Source organism: Oculina patagonica, chromosome 11, assembly GCF_052425735.1.
Source record: "Oculina patagonica isolate OP01 chromosome 11, crgOcupat, whole genome shotgun sequence".
Lineage (NCBI taxonomy): Eukaryota > Metazoa > Cnidaria > Anthozoa > Scleractinia > Oculinidae > Oculina > Oculina patagonica.
The window spans coordinates 19,311,115-19,330,304 of record NC_135768.1 but is presented as its reverse complement, the minus strand read 5'-3'; the positions used below and the strand labels follow the sequence as shown (position 1 = coordinate 19,330,304).

Below are 19,190 nucleotides of genomic sequence, written 5' to 3'. Positions count from 1 at the left end.
CCAGCAAATCAATCCTGCTAACCGCAGAAGCAGCAGCGGTGGCTTGTCTGCGGATATTGACATGGGGACAAGAAGTCCTAGACGTGAGTCTGAATCAGAAGATGCTGTACAGAAGCATAAAGACATGTCGACAACAGAAACCAAAGGTGATGGTCAATATAAAATATTATTAATTTTCAATACACGCGTAATTGGCAATTTTAGGCTCCAAGCTGCCGTACAATGGAATCCTGATTTCTCTAACCTCCCGATAACTGAAACCAAAAGTCAATCACTGCAATTTCACCCCAATTTGTTTGAACTCTCCGATTTCTTGATCCATTTTTTTGGAGTTTAAATTAAGATTCCACTGTATATGAACCTAGAGTAGTGAGATCTGTGAACATTCATTCTCACTCCAACAGTTAATAAGTATTTTATGGGATATGGGGATATAGTTGACGATCTCTTAGCTGAATGTCATAGTATTTGCTTGTTAAAAATGTGTGTGTAATAGAGGCTAAAAATGTAATTCAATGATCTAAAAACCAAAACGTTTTCGACTATATGGTCATCATCATTGGTAGTGAAGCTGTTATTCTTAGCTGAATATTAGCCACAGAAGGGAGTATATTCTTAGCTGAATAATAATTTTCTTTACGCAGTTCTTGACGTCCCCAGCAACTGGACAAAAGGGAAATTCCTAGGATCAGGAGCTTTTGGCAAGGTAACGTATCAATTGCAATATTGTTGATTAATTGGTTTCCAAATTGTTTTGTTGCTGCACCTCTCCCTGTGATACTGCCGCTAGTTAGCCATGTACACGAGATGTCCTTTTCGCTTGATTCTTCATGTGACTCAAGCTGTGTTCACACTAGACCAAAACATGATTAGTCTGATCGCGAATGTAACAAAGTGTTCACATCAGGCAGTGCATTGCGCGAAACATGGTTGAAACATGTTTATTCTGAACATGATTGAAACAACCTCACGAGGTAGTGTCAATTATGATCAGACGAAACACGTTTAAAATGGCGCACATGAGGAGAGGAGGCGAGCGCCTAAAAGCTCCAAAATTGGGCCTAATATGAGACCAAATGTCTATTTAAAATATGGGCTGATGAAGCGATAAAACATGAATTATCGGCGATGGGTAGAAAGGAGAATATGTGGGAGAACATCGCCATGAAAATTAACGACGGCAGATACAAGCGCACAGCATCGCAATGTAAAACCAAAATTCAGAAACAAGACTCAAACAAGTCTTCTTGCACCGAAGATAGCGCTAATTCTGACAATATACTGTCTCCTTGCTAAACGCTTGAGAGCCCCTCTTCTCCGAAGGGCTAGAAAATTGACACAAAACCAAAGAATTAATGTATAGTAATTTCGAGGTACATTTTTCGATTAAAGTGTACAAGATTTATGCAAATACCGTAAAACCGACTAAATTACACAAAGGCATGAAACGTGTTTGAAACTGACACCTTATGTGAACAATGCAATAACAAGCATGTTTAGGTGAAACCTGTTTCGTTGAAACGTGTTTATTCAACATATTTTGGGTTTAATGTGAACACAGCTTCAGTCACCAAGAACAGTCCTTTTCAGAACTACTCTCACCTGGACAACTACAATACATTAATTATAAAAAGGGCTCTTCTTGAAATCATGTTTCTTTAACTCGTTAATAATTTATCAAGATAAAACAAAGGGGATCAGATTACTGGACGGTTGTTTGGATATGTGATCTTAATCAGCACAGATTTTTGCGAATTTTTGTTTCTCCGTTTCCTCTGTAGTTTTAGTTTCGATTGAGAAGTAAACTGCGACCAGTCTCTTTCTTTTCCTAGCGTGTGGTGAGAAAACACGAATATTACCTCGTTTCCCCCTCATTTGCATATTTTTGGCTTTTCCTTTTGGGCGAACAAAAACCGACTGCTCGTAGTCTTATTGAGAAGTTATATCAAACACTTAAGATAGTGGGTTTTTTTTTCATCACATTTTCAAACTCCTTGAAGTTCGTCAAAAATAGCCCGCTGCTTGTCGTTTTTTCAACTCGCTTCTTGGTGTTTGGAAATGTGACGAATCAATCTCTCTCATGTTTGATATAATATATAGATTTAGGCAAGCCTAAAAGCGGAGCTCCCCATTTATTTAATTTTCACTGGAGTTAACAATGTTTCCATTCTGATAAGTATGCGGTCAAAGCTTTAATGTATACGCTGGCCCATAGGTGCTAGACAAATTTAAATCGATGATCGTTTAAATGAATGTCTTTAATTTACGGTACAACAAAGATAATAATCTCGAGGCAGAACAACTCATGGCCTAAACATTAATTAAGAGTTAATTCTCTGCTGTCTAAGACATTTTTAAAAATCGATCATGGTTAAAATGAATGTCTTACGGTACAACAATAATAATCTCGAGGCAGAACAACTCACGGCCAAAAAAAATTAATTAAGAGCTAAAATAGAAAACAGTTTCGCGATCGCCTTATCGTTCTGCTTAATACAAAAGAAACGTCAATATATTTTGTGGACATATATCCCAGTCTCACTCTTCTTGTCTCAACCTCGGTGCACTCAAATGGGTTCCTCACGTACGCAAATTTAAAACTTACCTGGGATAAAGCGGTGGTCATTTTTGTCTTGTGACGTCATGACGTAGTCATGACGACACAAGATAATACTACAGGGAACAAGGTGCATTCCATGCGTATTTGCTTTCTGAGGCCGCGGAATTTTCCCGCCATGTCAATATTTTTCCCGCCATGTCAATATTTTTCCCGCCATGTCAAAATTTTCTTTTTTTTTAGTAAATGCCGAAAAATGCGATCATCAGATTTTAACAAAACAGATGCAGACTTCTCAACCTCAAAGCACTGGAAATCTAGAGATTGAGGTAAAAAAATCTGGAGATTTCAGTAAAAACCGGGAGATTGATCAACTGACGGACAAAAATAACTAAAAGAGTCCTAAAACCAGGCGCTAATCAAATGACTTGTTACTCTGTTTTTTCGTGAGATTTCTGTTTCTCGTCGTGAGATTGAAGTGAAAACCGCGAGTCTCAGGACAAAATCGTGAGACTTGAGAGGTCTGCAGATGCTGTTTACACTGACAGTTGCGTTTATTTTTAAGCTTTTTGTTTGTTTTTCTTAGTGATAAAAGCAATCACACGAGATTCCCACCATTCTAGTCATATTAGTCAATCTGATAATAGCTACCGTTTCGTGAGAACAATGTGTTTTATGATTTTGGTACAGCAATAGGGGAAAAGCATGTCTTAAACAGGATTGCGCCTTACAGAACTGTAGGTATGTCGACCGTCAATATGTCAGGAAAACCTTTTTTTGCCGTTTCCATTTTTGATTAGATCCGATTTCAAAGATGTAATAGACCGTAGTAGTCGAACCACATGTGTGCCTTTACTTCAGTTGACTAGCTAGCTTAGGCAAGTTAGAATTTGTGCTGATTAAACTAGTTCAAAACAACTGATCCCGTGGACATTATTTTCCTTGTGTGTCTTCAATTTGAGTATTACTCGAAGACACACGCGAAAGGTCAACCATGAAACTTTGCTTGGTAGTGTGCGTGAGTTTATTGAAACGTGAGGCTGAAAACGTTCTTATCAGTCACAGACACAAAACAACAAAGGAAAATCTGTGACTTTGTTGACCTTTTTAAGATATTTAAGAATTATCTGTGACAGATAAATGCTTATGAATCTGTGTGTCTGTATTCTTTTTGTGCTGTTATCGGAGTCCTATAACTGTTCAACGGCTACATGCTGGAGTGTACTTTGAATTTAAGTCAAGCCAACTTTGGCTGCTTGGAAAAAATCGCTTTTGATAAGGTGTCGGAAACAAGTCGCGTGACAATAATAAGTACAAACATTATCCGCCTGACAGAAATAGCAACGATCAATTAGTATGAATCAAAATGGACGCTTAATTACCGTGATTGTGATCGGAATGGATACTATTAAGGCATCGATTTCAAAACTTTAAGCACGTAATCTTATACAATAATTAAAGATAGAAACTTCACGGACAGTTACTCAGAGTTTAACGCACGAAGCGATCATCAGACTGTGTCGTTAGATGCGGTGAAATACAATTTAAACTACGTTCATGGAGGACGGTTGGAACGATCCTGTCTCTGATTGGCCGTGTAGTACTTGTTTTCGTGCCTGCAATTGGTAACAAGCTCAGATCTTTTGTTCAAGAAGGTGTATCTGTCAGCTGATAGTATGCAGAGCTTCTCCGTCAGACACAAATTGCAGCGTGACGGGTTTCCCCTGTAAGCGCTTGCTCTCGTGACAATGGACCACTTGATCGAAAATTCGGTGTTGTTGTCTTTTAGGTCCCAAATCTTATATATATTTTTTAGTTGGATTTTAAGCCTTTCGCGTGAGAACCTTTTGTAGTTGGAATAAACCTTTGTTTTTATCTTTAGCTGTGAAATCGTGAAGTTCAGCGCAAGCATTCACGACAAAGGTTTCTGAATTGACAAGTGAATCAAGAGTTTCGTATATCGTGTTTTGAATGTCACAACTTTTATCGAGCGACAAAAGTAGCTTTAGTTTAAGTTTAAATTTTAGGGGTGAGGAGTCTAAATGTTTCTTTATGTTAGATGCACGCTTTTTAATTTTCGATATCTTTACAAGCAATAAATAGACGTGAAAAGCGGTCTATTTTCAAATAAATTAAACTCTGAAAAGAGTCACAAGACACTAAGCCCAGAGGGCTTTTGATTATTTTTCTTATCGTGTGCACAGTTTAAACAAATTTAAACGTCCACTAAATTATCTCTTTTCATTGCAGTTATTCAGTGTAAAAGTAAGCTACTTTGAAAAAAAAAATGAGTCAGTTTGTATTCACGTACACCTCGCACTCGAGCTAGCGCTAGATGGGGTAAACATGATTTTCACGACCAAGTTTATTAGTTTACATAAATTAATTTTGTTCGAGCTTTTTGCTTTGTCGTCGTTCAACACTTCTAAAAAACGTCACTTATACTGTATGAATTTCTTCTGCCGAGAAAATTTACGGTTGAAAGTCGGAATAAACTCACAGCAATAAGAAATAAACTCCCATCTGCCGGCAGAACTTCAAGGCAAGGCCTCACGGCAAGGGATTAGAATTCGACTTCAGTACGGCCAAAGAAAATGAACTTACGGCAATAGATAATCAGTAAATCCATAGCAAAATAAAAGCACCTAAGGGAACAAAAACAAATAAACTGACATGTAAGCATAAGCCTTAATGTACTACATATTAAAGCGACTGAAAGCGGCAAAGTCAGTTTACAGATAGATCTAAAAACCTTGCCGGACCGAATCTATCGAAACTGCGTTCAGATTCTTCAGAAAGTAAAAACAACATGAAATTTTCTGTCATAAAATCAGGCTCAGCAATTCAGTACAGGTTGTTACCTTGCATCAGGGTCCTGTGTCTTTCTTCAGAGGACTTGATCCTTGCAGTGGTTAGCTTCGTTTTAACACAATCATTTGCTAAAGTTATCGTATTCTTGATGATGCATGACAGCCGCAAACAACAGAATCAAGCAAACTGGACTTGCAAAATTCGCAATTATTTCTGGTCTCCTCGTAAACCTTTTTCGTTTTCCACAATTTCATGGAACATACTGTAGATGACTTTTTAGGTCATCGTGCGAGAAATATTTCGGTAAGAAAGTTCTCCTTTTACTAGCGATTTTTATTCAGCCTACACAGTGAACACCGCACAACAAATTTTCCCGCGTTTTCAAATCGTAACTTCGTTTAGATCTAACTGAAACGTCCACCTCATCCAGTCGATAGAAGATAAAGGACCATAAAGTAAATTGCTCGTTTCACGGTTACTGAAAATAAATGCGACTAAAGACCAATAAAATTAAAATTTAACCGTGTAGCGATCGAACGAGAGCCACAATTTTTTTCGCGTAAAAAAGACAAACAAAATAGAGCACTTGGATATTAAATCTCTCAGGTGTTTTGCTGTGTAGTGTCGCTGAGTAATTTTACACTTTGTCTATATTTGTCTTGCCCCGAATCCTCGTTTAAGACCTTTAAAAATCTCGGATGACCATGGCCGCCATGCACGACGTACGTTGTTCCGTTGTTCGTCGTACGGCGCACGCGCCCGCGGACCATGCCGCTAGCCATGTTGACCATAAAAACTCAGCTACATGGTTCCTCTACTTGTAATTTTCTATGGCTATGAGGCTACGCTCAGGAGCTCCGCTATTACGAGAAATCTACAACAATGGCATTTTTTAACATCGTTCATCACTAAACTATAGTTGATAATGATATAGTTGATAACAATTCCTCAGTCACATTTTGCTTGCCTACTGTTTCATACTTTATAGGTATATTTGTGTCATGATCACGACACAGGAAGTGAGTTAGCTGTAAAACAAGTTGAAGTTGAGCGTCTCAACTCAGCAACGCAAGAGGTTTGTGAATGATGAACATTAATCATTTCTCTTTACCGTACCTACACAGTATCAACATTAAAGACAGGTGATACAAATTTATAAAATCATCAACTCCCCAATAGATAAAAACCTCCTTATGTTTTACAGAAGAACAAAGATGGCCGTTCTCAAATCGCAGAATGCACCCGGAAGCGACTGTTGGATTAGTTCTTGATAGTAGCCCCAATCTGATTGGTGTAACATACAAACTAACATCACTCACTGAGTCACCCACTACATGGTCAATCGCATCGCGACGCCTGTATTTCCTACCACTGACAAATTGTCATCCAATTGTATACTCACACTGTAGGAATATGACAAGCACTTAGCACACCTCAGATGGCTTTCAGGTCCATGTCTGTCTTAAAGCGCATACAAACTTTGAAGTGGGCTAAAATTCTTACCACAAACCTTCACTGAACATATATTTAAAGACGTATTATTTAGGTGTGGAAACATATGTAGAGGTAAACAAATCGTCGCTGCTACGTTTATTCATCCGAAAATAAAAACGTTGATTATATTAAAATTTTGTAAACTTGGCAAACCTTCAGCGTCAGCTCAGGTTGTCAAAACATCAGTCACCAACAAGAGTCCTTTTCAAAACTATCGCTTCTCGTCAGCCTAGTACCCAGGCGTTCCCTTCCCGCATACTGATTTGGCGCGAAATTTCGTGACATCACCGAATGACGGCACGCCAACCGCCCCCAGGCTCTTAGGTCAACCTCGCGCCCGCCTGAGAGAGGGGGAGAATGCCTAGGGACTATAGGATGGCTTCACCTCAACGATCGACCATAGAACTAAGATTACCAATCTGACCAATGCTGAGTTTGCGGGAGTAAACTCTGCATTAACCTTGTGGCAATTTTGTTTTGTTTTGTAGGACGTAAAAGCTCTTGAAGCGGAGATAAATTCTTTAAAGAATCTTAGACATGAGAGAATAGTACTTTACTATGGAACACAACAGACTGATCATCATGTCTATATATTTACGGAATACATGCCTGGGGTAAGTTTTATTTAAAGTTTAAACAAAGGGAAAACCCCAAAATGTATTGCGTGTTTGCACCAAGATGGTGAAATTGATATTATTTTGAGAGGACTTAGCTCATCGAACAACTTTCACATTTAATCGTCCCCACCCCTTTTCCATCGCGAGATGTCCGAGTTTCCACCATAAAATTCCATACTGATGACGTAATTCTAAAAATATCCATGTAATGTCTCTGATTGGTTGTTACTTTCGCGCGAAAATTCAAAACCAAGCAACAACCAATCAGAGACACGACAGTAATCTCTGTAGAGCTACGTCATCAGTATGGAATTTTTTCCGATCGAATTCTTGACCTCTCTTAAGGTGGCTGAATACAGTTTTTTCGTGGCTCAAAGGCGCGCGCTACGATTTTCTGCCTGACGTCATTACTGCTCGCGCGGGTTAAAATGGCGCTAGCAACTCTAAACAGAAACGAAAAAGAGTTTCATCTGTTTTACCGCGCTTTTCCAAATTTATATACAAAAGAAAACTTTAAAATACTTTCAGATAGGTCTTGAAATTTGGGACGGAAAACAATACGACAAAAAAGGTGGATAAACAACCGACAGAGAAGTTCTAATTCTGTCTTTCATTATCGCTCGTGACGCATGGCGTCATATTAGCGCGCGCTCGCACGCGCAATTTGATTCGCTTCGGAGGTCGTAAAAGCCAGATTTTGATCCAGATTCTCTCGAAAACCTACCGTACAACCTATTATGAAACTTTCACAATTAATTTTAAGGGGTGAATCACGTCCACAGCCAAAATTTTGAAAAAATCTGTAAGACAGATTTTGAGCTATTTTAAAAATCGGCAAAATATCACATTTTCCTATTTTGCGAAAAATCTGTCTTACAGATTTTTATATAATTTTGCATGAATGATAAATCAAGGCCAATTTCTTATTTCTGAAATTTTGAGGTAGGGTCGTACGGGTAGATTTTGAGAAAAACGCCGTTTAAACTACTAGTGCCAGTCCCCTCTTAAGCACTCGGCCGTTCATTTAAGCTGTTTATTAGCACTTTTATTTTCCAAATATCGCATTAGATGGTTTTGGGATGTAACAAACAGTGATAAGAGAAAGACAAAACTTTTCTGGAGATTGTACAAGAGAATTAAAGGTTGGACTGATTTGCCCTCTCAAAACTGTATTAAGCCACCTTAAGCACGAATCGCAGTTATGAACGAAATTTATTTTTAAGCAATTGCAAAAACAAAGTAAAAAAAGCTTTATTAAGATTCGAACCCATGACCTCAGCGATAGCAGTGCAGTGCTCTAGCTACCAACTGAGCTATCAAGCCAACTGGTAGCTGGCTACTATGTGAGTTTGTAATATACCTGTGAAAGATGAATATATGAAGGTTAACACACAAAATGTCATAGTATTTGAACTGCAAGTGAAATATTTATCGCAGTTTTTTGTAGCAATTTTGGTTGTAATGTAGGTATTGTAACACCATATTTTACTTTGTTGACCTTTTTCCTATGAATTAAGTCTTGTTTATCCGATACCTTCCCCAGGGATCAATTCATGATTACATTGACGAACATGGAGCTCTCAGTGAGAGTTTAACAAGAAAATATACCAAACAAATTCTGGAAGGAGTGTCTTTCTTACACGCAGAGCTCGTAATACATAGAGATATTAAAGGTAAACTCTCTGCAGCTAAACAATATAACATAGCCTCGTTATAACATAGCTAGCAGAGCTGGGCAATAAAATGATTCAGTATACGTAATAGTGCACGCTGATAGCTGGGGCAAATCGCTTCACCATGCGGGGGAAATTTTTTCCTTGGGCGGGGTTTGATGTAAATTTTTCACCGGCAATGCTACAAAACAATTGGTTTTTGCTTTCGGCTGTGCACTTCTTCCACTTATTTCGTGCTCTCCAGAATTCCACATGCACCGTAACGGGATAGTGCACGCTAAAACTGGAACCAATTGTTAACTGCGCCTGCAAAGGACAAAAAAAAGATAAACCTGCATCAAAAGAAAGAACAAAGTAGACTGCAAAGGGTCTATTTTCATAGCCCAAAGTTATCTTCCACTTCGCCCCACATTCCACTGGAGCAAGATTCGTGGCCCACCTTTTCACGCCAACAATCCCTCCCTTGTTTAGGCAAAAATGGTCCATCATCACTTTGCCCCCCTTCCCACCCCCGGTGCAGATCTAGATGTATACGAAGTGATGGTGTTCTTGCAATGTGCAATTTACATAGCACCAGGTTAAAAAAAGTCATTTTCTAACTGACTGTTTCACACATATTTCGTTTCAAGGTGCAAACATCCTTAGAGATCTTCTTGGAAATTTAAAACTCGCTGACTTTGGAGCATCAAAAAGATTACAGGTAACTCCAGACAACTCTGAAAATAGTTTTAATTTTTGGGGCCGGGTATTGAAAAAAAAAACATTAAGTGGAACCATTCAATGATAGCTATTGTGCAGGGCTTTCATTTTATACTTTGCCTTTTCAGTCTTAACATCGTTCACTTCGTTTCTATTTGCAGACAATTCGTAGTAAAACATACATCCAATCTGTTCATGGTACTCCATACTGGATGGCTCCAGAAGTGATAAACGGAGAAGGTTATGGACGAAAGGCTGATATCTGGTGAGTAATCACCGTAAAGATTTGTGATGAATAGCTCAATTTCGATATATTAAAATTCAGCCTAAAACAATAGACCTCAGGACGAGGCTCCGGGGACTAAACTATAGAGTTTGTGGGGTTTATTCCCCGGAGCCTCGTTGTGATGTCTATTGTTTTAGGCTGAATTTTAAAATATCGAAATTGGGCTATTGCGATTCTCTCTTTTCTATTTCATCAAAAAAATCAGTAGGAAAGTCAGAAGAAAACAGGGTCTGATTACTAAAAGTCTTCATGTGAATTCTTGCTTCTCCCCAGGTAAGTTACAAAAAATTCGAGGGAGGCATATGAGCGGTCTTTGCTTGGGTGTTGAAAGAAATTCGCGTTTGCTTTGGTTTGTATTACTACGCTCAGTGATTGACTAAAAATTCTCGTGCCGCTTTCTCAACCAATCAGAAGTAAAACCAAAACCACTCGTGACTCATACGCACACCTTTTCCCGCGCTTCACGCAAGCCCACATTTCTTTGCTTTGAGTTTTGATTGGTCCTTTGTAATTGATCAGAGTAATACCTTTGGCTTTTTTGAGGGGGTTTTACGACATTCGGTTGATCGTTTGTCTATTGTAGGAGTCTTGGCTGTACCGTGGTGGAGATGCTGACTACCAAACCACCATGGTCAGAATTCGAGCCTATGGCAGCTATGTTTAAGATCGCGACACAACCCACAGAGCCTTCATTACCGAGCGACTTATCAGAGGATGCTAGAGAGTTCATTCAATCCACTCTTACAAAGTGAGTAAGATCACTGGGAATAGATCGGTAAAAAAGGTGACTTGGTGAGGGGGGCGAGAGTGGATTGTTAGAAAAGCTAGTATTTTTGTTTTTGGGAGGGTGAGTGGGAGACGTTTTTGAACGGGAACTTTCTCACAGGAAATTCTGTCTACAAGTACAAGCTCACGGTTTTCGCAAGGTGTGTTGCTGAGCAACGTTATTATTCCAATGACGTCACGCTGACGTGAAATCCTACCTTGCTGGCGCTAATTTTGAGTGGGCAATACAATTCGAGAACCTATCAACCTTATCTACGATACTTTTAGGTGAAAAACGCGTCCATTTTCCACACGCATCGTTTATAGCACACACGTATCGTCTCGGAATTTAATAGACGAGCTAGAGCTGTTACTTATGGTCTAAACACAGGCAACGTTAGTGTTATTGTCAGGGAGTGAAGAAGTAGCGGAGGCAGTAGTAACAGAAGCAATAGTTGAATACGAAAGTAGCAATTGTGAAAGAGGCAGTGGCGGCAATGACAGTGGTAGCGGGAGTAGTAGTAGTGGTGGTGGTGAGTCATGTGCGACAGCAGCAGAGGGAGTGGAATACGGAGGAAGCAACAGTTGAGGCAGTAGAAGTCATGGTGGACGCAGCGGTGCATGGTAGGAAGCAGCAATAATGTTGAAAGCAGTAGGACATTGCAGCATTACATGGGAGGTTGAGGTACAGTAGAGGTGTCATTTCAAGCGGTAACGTTTGTGGTCATGGCAGGGGCAAGAGCAAACAGTGGTGGCAGTTAAAGTAACAACAGTAGTGGTTTCAAGCAAATGAAAGATCATCGCAGTAATGTACTCAACTTTAAAAGCAGTTGAGAAAAGCAAACCTGAAAAAAATTCAGGCTTGAACGGGAATCGAACACTTGACCTCTGCGATACTAGTGCAGCGCTCTAAGCAACTGAGCTATCAAGCCACTGGAAGCTGGCCACTTTTGAGTTCGTAATATACCCGTGGATGGAGAAGATATGAATTGAACATATGAAATTCATATATATGTAGTGGTTGTGGTAGGCGCAGTAGGTAGTGGCACTGGAAGTAGTTATAGCAGGAAGCAGTTATAGTAGCTGAAGCAGGAACAGCCAAGGCAGTGGCAGAAACCATATAAAGCAGTAGTGTTGGTGACAATGGTGCAAGCTGACACCTCCATGAACACTGAGACAGTATCGATAGCGACGTTTGCAGTTGCACAAGGTTTTACAGACTTAATCTGTCAGACTTAGTTTTGGCTGAAGTGGTTGAGTTGTTTTGCTCCCTTTGTAGGGACGCTATGCAAAGACCGTCGGCAGAGGAGTTGCTCAGCTTCAATTTCATTGTAAGCTCTGACGTGACAGCGTGCCAATGACAAAAACAAGCTTGTTGAGTGTAATGTTCTACATGGGAATCAAGTTTAACGCGAGGAAACGTGGATCATTCCCTTTCAAAGAGTATCAAAGGCATGGAAAACCCCAATTTCCAATGTAGTGACACGTAGGATTCGCTTAAGAGTACTGGTTGCTTCTCTCGCTGGGCTAATTGCCCGCATATCAACAGTATTTCCATTTTCAAATCATTTTCTGCGTTGTCTAAATCAACTTCAGTCTTCCAGGAATGTTCATTTAAACTTTTTAAAACAATGGAAATTAGTTTTTAACTTCTGTTAACCGTAATAGAAAGAAATTTACCTTTAGCCAAAAAAGGCCAAAATTTTAACCATTAACCGTAATCTTTGAAATGTGTAAAATAACAGAAGAATATAGTAATGCTTAGATCTCATATTTGCGTTCCGCTTACAGTGCAAAAATATTTTCCTATGTACAGCAATTTAAGGCTGCTTTTTTGTCAGTACAGTTACACAAGCTAGGTGAGCATATTATAAGATTCTTTACCATTGTAAAGTATCAATTTTTTTACCTTTGTAAGAGTTGTATTCCGTTTGTGCTCTTACCTATGTAAACCTTGATATCCTTAATCACAGGGATCCCAACGGAACTGGGATAACACGGGACTGTCTTCTGTGAGGCTGCTGTTCCTACTGGAAATCGTCATTCTCGTCCCCATAGCCCTTTTCGTTTCTCTTAGCCTGCAGGACCTTGGCAAGAGGAACGAAGGGCTCTGGGGACACAGAGTTTCCTGTCCTAGATTCTAGGACTTCCGGCCTTCATGTATGCAGTCATGACGTTTCAAAAGAATGTATGAGAGAGTCGTTACGTTTTCGACTTCCGTTTAGGAATTCTTTGTTTCAAACAGCCAATCAAAAAAATTCGAATTAATTCAAAAATCCAATGTCCCCAGAGCCCTTCGTTTTCTCGTGCCAATCCGGCTAAGAGAAACGAAAGGGCTATGGGGACGAGAATGTGGAAATCGTGTGTCCCCAGACCCCTTTTGTTTCCTCGTGCCAAGGCCCTGCCGGCTAAGAGAAACGAAAAGGGCTATGGGACGAGAATGACTCAAATATTAAAAACGAGAAGAAAAAAAAAGAGACTTTTTTAAGTCAATAAAGGCTCCAAATCTGATGTGTTCAATTGTTTATTCCAGGGAAACATAGCGAAGACATCTCAGTGCCTTGTTGAGCGTTTTCTTGTGTATTCCTTATATCGACAGCGTTTCTTTACAGTCGACTGGATACGAGTGAGTGTCCGCCCCTTTTCCAGTCCGTTTCAGCTGTTATAACATGAATATTTTCCAGTGAAGCGTTAAATCTACTTTCGCTTTCGAATCGACTCATCTAAGCTGTGGCTTCCGCAAACACTTTGACGCGAAGCGGGCGAGCCAAGAGGTGACGGTGAAAATATCACTGTGATTTGCTTTTATATTGCTCATGAGATTGCACCTTAGTTGAGGCAAGATTCCGCTGAAAGTAACTGAGCTTCCAGCAGTTGGCTGCACAGCATTCCCAGCACTACATCAGTCCCGAAGGTAAGTGAATTCTATCTTTCCGTAGTGCATATACTAAAACCTGAAACGAAACCGTTAGCTTTCACTCCGGTTCAGACGGTACCCGGTTCAGTTGCTTGCGGCTAGTTCAACTCCGGTTCGCTTACGGTAAGCTTACACTTCGGTTTGCTTGTGGTTAGCTTTTATTTGTTGGTTGGGTTTCGTTTCGTTTCGGTGGTTTTGTCGTTTCGTCGTTTCGGGTTTTAGTACATGCCCTTCGTAGGTAGCATTTCTACCCTAAGCCAATATGACTTGTGTGTACGCACTGGTAGAAGACTTTCCAGGATAATCGATAGTAATCTTAGTTGAGAAGCGTCAGGGTGTATCATGACTACACTGTATTTCTCGAAACTGAAGTAAATCACATGACCTCGGTAGCAGTAGCCCAACATTGCTCTCTTTCAAACCTGTAAGGTTCCCAGTACCTGCACTTTTCCTGCTGCTTTGCTTTCACACTACGTTACGTTACGTTCTGCGGGAGTAATGTATTGTTTCATTTTCACTCGACTTCTTTAGAATTAAATTTGGTTAAAATGTACGTTGTATGTCGAATCCAATACAGTGATCACCGTTTTTACATATTTCCCGTCATTTGTTCTCAACTCTCGATAACTCGAACTCCTGATAACTCAAACCATTTTTAATTACCCTTGAAGGTTCGAGTTATTGAAAGTCGGCTGTAGGAATAACAACTCGCAGCTCGTGATCAAAATGTTCCGTAAACTACTTCATGACATCAGCGTTTTCAGCTTCACTGCTTTTGTTAAGATACGGTATGCGGTTCTCTCGTTGTAGTGGTTCTTGATTGCTAGATCGAAAATATCAGTATTCTTGTTAGTTTGAGAACAACTGTACGTGAGGTTGTCGCGCTCAGAAGCGTTTTTTCTTTGAAACACGTCTTCTTTCTTCGCGAATAGCTACGAATGCATGCAGTCACAAACACTTTCGATTTATTTGCATAAATTATTTTTTAAATTATTCTTTTGTGTAAAAAGAACGTGGGTAAACCAGTATTGCTGGCTTGCAACTGACGTCACGGCGGCCATGTTGGGGGACAGGAACAAAGCGTTTCCCTCCACTGGGAATTTAACTTTTTTATCATGCAAATTTTGCGAAAATTTATTTTATTGTTTTGACCCCCAACATGGCCGCTTTGTCACGTGGTTGCAAGCCAGCAATGGCTCCTCTACCATCTGTTAAAACCACGGAAAATGTTTTCATTGGGATAGGATGTTTTATTGACCACACCAAAAATTTTAGGGAATAATAACTCATTCAGTGTTTAAAACCAATTCATGATATGAGCGTTTTACTTCAATGCTTTTTGGCTAAAATAAGATAATGTAAACATCTTTAACGTGCAGTTATCCAAATGAATAAGCGACAAGGTATTGTTATGTTAATTTACTTACAATTGAAGATGAACTTTCCACGGACGGGCTTTCCGCCATCTTGGATTGCAGACGAAAGCACATGTTTGCTTTGCATTACCGCTGACCAAAAGAAGTAACTCGATCTGTTAACTCGAACTCGATATTTTAACTCGAAACTCGAACTCGAAACTTCAACTCGAGCTCATGAAATGGACAGACCCCTCTTATTTTAGTGGAACATCTGTAAACTAGCTGTTCTAAGCTAAGCATGTTTCCCACTTTAAATAAAGTCATGTATTGTATCGTATTTCAGCCGACCATTTCAGAACACACTGATATGTTGATGATGTGGCCAATTCCCCATAGGCATTTCCCCATGCGATGATAGGCGACCTCTTATCTATTTGTATTTTTCTGGATTGTATTGATCCAGACCCCTAGGAACTCTCCCCTATACTTCGGACTCCCGTCCCCTCGCCCAAAAGGCTGATTTTACCCTTGCGTATGCATGGAACACTCTGCAGAATTCTGGGGAGGTTTTGGGCATCTTAACCAAAGTCCCGCACGCAACTCTGACGGTTTTCCAGACCAAAAGTCCCTGTTTTTTGTTGTTTCCTTATTCCACTCCAGGATCACAGCAGTGTAAATCGAACAAGTAATTTTTGTACCCAAAGAAATTACGTTTAAATGGCGTGATTCAACCTGCACATATTTCCTGACAAAAATACGCCAGAATCTATATTTTGTACTTGATGTACTGTAAATATAGGCAAGATGTTTGCATTTATGTCGATAGAAACACAGTTTCACCGCCCCACCCTCCGTATCCTTGTTTTTATTCGTTTCTAATTTATGCGAATGCTAACTTCCCATGGACCTTCACAAGCCCACATCACTTCCGCTTTCGCTTTTTCTGAGAAAATAACATTCTCGAAAACTGCATTCTCTGGGACAGTTATAAACTATGAAGGCAAACATCTGAAGGTAAGAAACATAAAATTATATTTTCTTTGCATTAACCATACGCTAAACCTCTACTGTGTTTTTTTGTTCATGTTTCTAGTGAATAAATGAGCAAAATCGATGGCGTTTGTTTATAATTAATGCATTCGCATTTGACTGCATCCGTTCGACAAAAAACATCTGGATGAAATGTTGTGTTGGATGTAGCATTTGAAATTTTTAAGTCGATCATAAGTTCAATACATTAGTTCATTAGTTAAATACAGTTTAACCTGGTGATTCCGTCGGACCTGAAATTTGTGAAATTGGTATAAACGAACGCCTTCGCCTGATTTCATTTTAAGTTAAAAAGATAGTCAGGTTAAATGTTGTTTTGAGGGCAGCATTTTTAACCTTTAAAGTCGGTCATTAGTTCGATACAGTTTAAGCTGATCATACATTCGGCTTAAGATTTACTACGACTAACAAGGAATTGCGGTCGTTTCGCCTACGAGTTGTTTCGCTAACGACCAGTTCGCTAACGAGTTAGGTCGTTTCGCCTACGTCTAAAGTCGTTTCGCTAACGAGCTGTAGGTCGTTTCGCTAACCTATAAAGTTGATACCCTGACGTCTCTTTTAGTTCTTTTTCATCAACAGATAAACAAAGCTTCTTCATCAACAGAATAAAACAATCGAACTCACGCTCTAACTTGCCGAAAGACAAACTCGAATCGCGTCAAAAAGTTAAGCTTGAAAGCCCGAAGTTAGCGAGTTAAAGCCGCCATTTTGTTTACCGGAAGGCAAATTGTGCATTGTAAATTCAAATTAGTCTGTGGGTTCACACTAGACCACTAAGTCTGTCTTAGTGATCTCTTAAGTCGACTTAGTAAAAATGACGCGTGTGAACGACTAAGTCACAAATGCGTGATTTCTGTCTTAGTGTCGGCAAACTCAAACGAACTAAGCAGATCTTAAGTCTGTTGCAAACATGACTTAAAGCTTGCTTAGGAAACCTGATAGCAAAAAAATCCAAAGCTCGCAGAGTTTTATCAGATACAAGTTCCCGCGCTGTAGGCACGAAAGCCCTAAAAGATCACGGCACGGCCACTTCTCATGAACAAGAATCAATTCTGAACATGTATCGCCGAGAAGAAGACACTTTTGAAGGGGCAGCACACAATTACACTACGGACTTTTCTCCTTATGCAAGGTAAGTCGAGTTGCTTTGAGTGTTTTTTTTTTTTTTTTAATCTTTTACGCACATGCCATTTTCTTTTCTTATGACATTTCTTGCCGTTTTCCAAACAGGTCCGAAGCACGACTCCCGCATGTTTTTAATTCAGCCACACCACCACAATTTAGTCGGTCTCCTTCACCATTTATGCCACCATTTGGACCGTACTATCCACCGATGATGGCTCCCGTGCCAGCTCCTACAGATCTTGCCAGTGACTCAAGTCCGTCTTCGGAAGGGTCGAAGCGAACGAGGACTGACTGGAACAAAGAGGAAACAAGCATTCTGCTCGAGAATTGGGGTTCCCTCTACGAATCCCTGAAATCTGCTTCTACCAAACAGAAAAAAGTCCTTTGGAGTAAAATCCTGAATAATTTTCTCAGCAAGTGCCGCGAACTTGGACTTTCATCGAGCAAGAATGTTGAGCAGCTCAAGAAACGAATAAAACAGCAGGCTTTCGCTCTCTTGGACAAAATCTTCCACTATTCTTTCACGAAGGAACATAAGGTTTTGTAAAGTGATTTGATTAATCAACCTTTGTAAATTTAATAAACACACAACAGTCGCAATTAAAGCGATGTTATGGTTTCTCGGTCTCATCTTGATCTTTGTCGAATCGCACAAAATAGTTCGTGACTAAATTTACGGCTAGTTGCTTAGTATACCTTATCTGTGATTTCTATCGCTAATGATGACAGTTTTGCACGCAAAGAATTTGTCTCCCAAAATACGTCTGAACGCTTAAGCGGACTTAGGATGACTTGGCTTGACTTAGGCTAAGACAGACTTAGTGTGTAGTGTGAACTCAACTATTATTTCTACTTTTCAGAAGCGATTCTATTTTTTATTTTTTTATTTTTTTTGTTCAAGATTAACGCTAGTAAATGAAAACAACAAAGTAAGCAAGGTAGTAGTATAGAGAGGAGTCGACAAATACCACCTCTGAATTAGACGCTTTATCGCAGCTGGAGTTTGTTTTTTGGCAAGTTTTAATGAGTCACGGTAAATTCCCCGACTTTGTTTACCCACGCGGAAAAAAACAAAATTTGCATACCATGTTCAGGCAAGCCCTTGACATGTTCAAACAAGCCCGTGACTGTCACGCCACGCGACGCTTTTTTGACAGGTGGCGATGAGTCATGATATTACAACGTCTAAAAATATTATTCGGGGAAACCCCCGACACCCACGCACAAATTTGCATGCCGCTCAATTGAACATTTGCGGCCATTGGAATATACACAAAGATGGGTCGAGGAAGACGTGGACTTTGTCTTTTAAGTGGGAAAAAAAACTTGAAAAATTTTATCGGTCCACCATCAGAAATCTTTAAACACGAAAAAATCGCAAAGGATGCTTTACAACCAAGGATTTTATTGTCAGAAGAGGCGATCGCGCAGTTGAAAACTTTTGACAAAGGGCTTGTCGCAAACCTCTTGACAGGAAATTGACTCTTTTGTACGTCTTAATATTTACTAGAAATTATTAAATTTAACAAACCTGTTTTTGTATTTATTGCTCCGTTTCTATTTGCAATTGCGGCCAAAATTTTGTCTCCTTTTGATGCTTCTAATGAAACGTCCTGTTTTTGGAAATTAGACTCGGTTGGACTGACTGTGGCTGACCCCCTTCCACCATCTTTTTTTTTAACCTTAATAAACACCTGTACTTTATCATTTACAATATTATCATCTTTTTTACTTTCAATAAAAAACTGCCATTCTTCAATTATTCCATCAACGGGCATAATGAAGTAATTTAAATTAAAATTAAATTTAACCAAATAAAAAACAACAGAACTTGAGCC

General features: G+C 39.6%; 1 protein-coding gene across 1 annotated transcript; it reads left to right on the top strand.

Moving 5' to 3' along the window:
- Positions 1–44: 44 nt before the first annotated feature.
- Positions 45–12,324, top strand: LOC144629834 (mitogen-activated protein kinase kinase kinase 3-like). The gene is made up of 9 exons (XM_078488051.1): positions 45–146; positions 645–706; positions 6,357–6,443; positions 7,351–7,476; positions 9,023–9,152; positions 9,782–9,852; positions 10,013–10,116; positions 10,721–10,885; positions 12,182–12,324. Exons 1-9 carry the CDS (start codon positions 62–64, stop codon positions 12,261–12,263), a joined length of 912 nt encoding a protein of 303 aa, XP_078344177.1. The 5' UTR covers positions 45–61; the 3' UTR covers positions 12,264–12,324.
- Positions 12,325–19,190: the final 6,866 nt, after the last annotated feature.

Excerpts from the sequence above, each read along its gene's own strand:
- LOC144629834 (XM_078488051.1), top strand. The coding sequence starts at position 62 with ATGGGGACAAGAAGTCCTAGACGTGAGTCTGAATCAGAAGATGCTGTA. Across the intron at positions 7,477-9,022 it reads TTACGGAATACATGCCTGGG|GGATCAATTCATGATTACAT; the intron begins GTAAGTTTTATT and ends TACCTTCCCCAG. Across the intron at positions 9,853-10,012 it reads GAGCATCAAAAAGATTACAG|ACAATTCGTAGTAAAACATA; the intron begins GTAACTCCAGAC and ends TTCTATTTGCAG.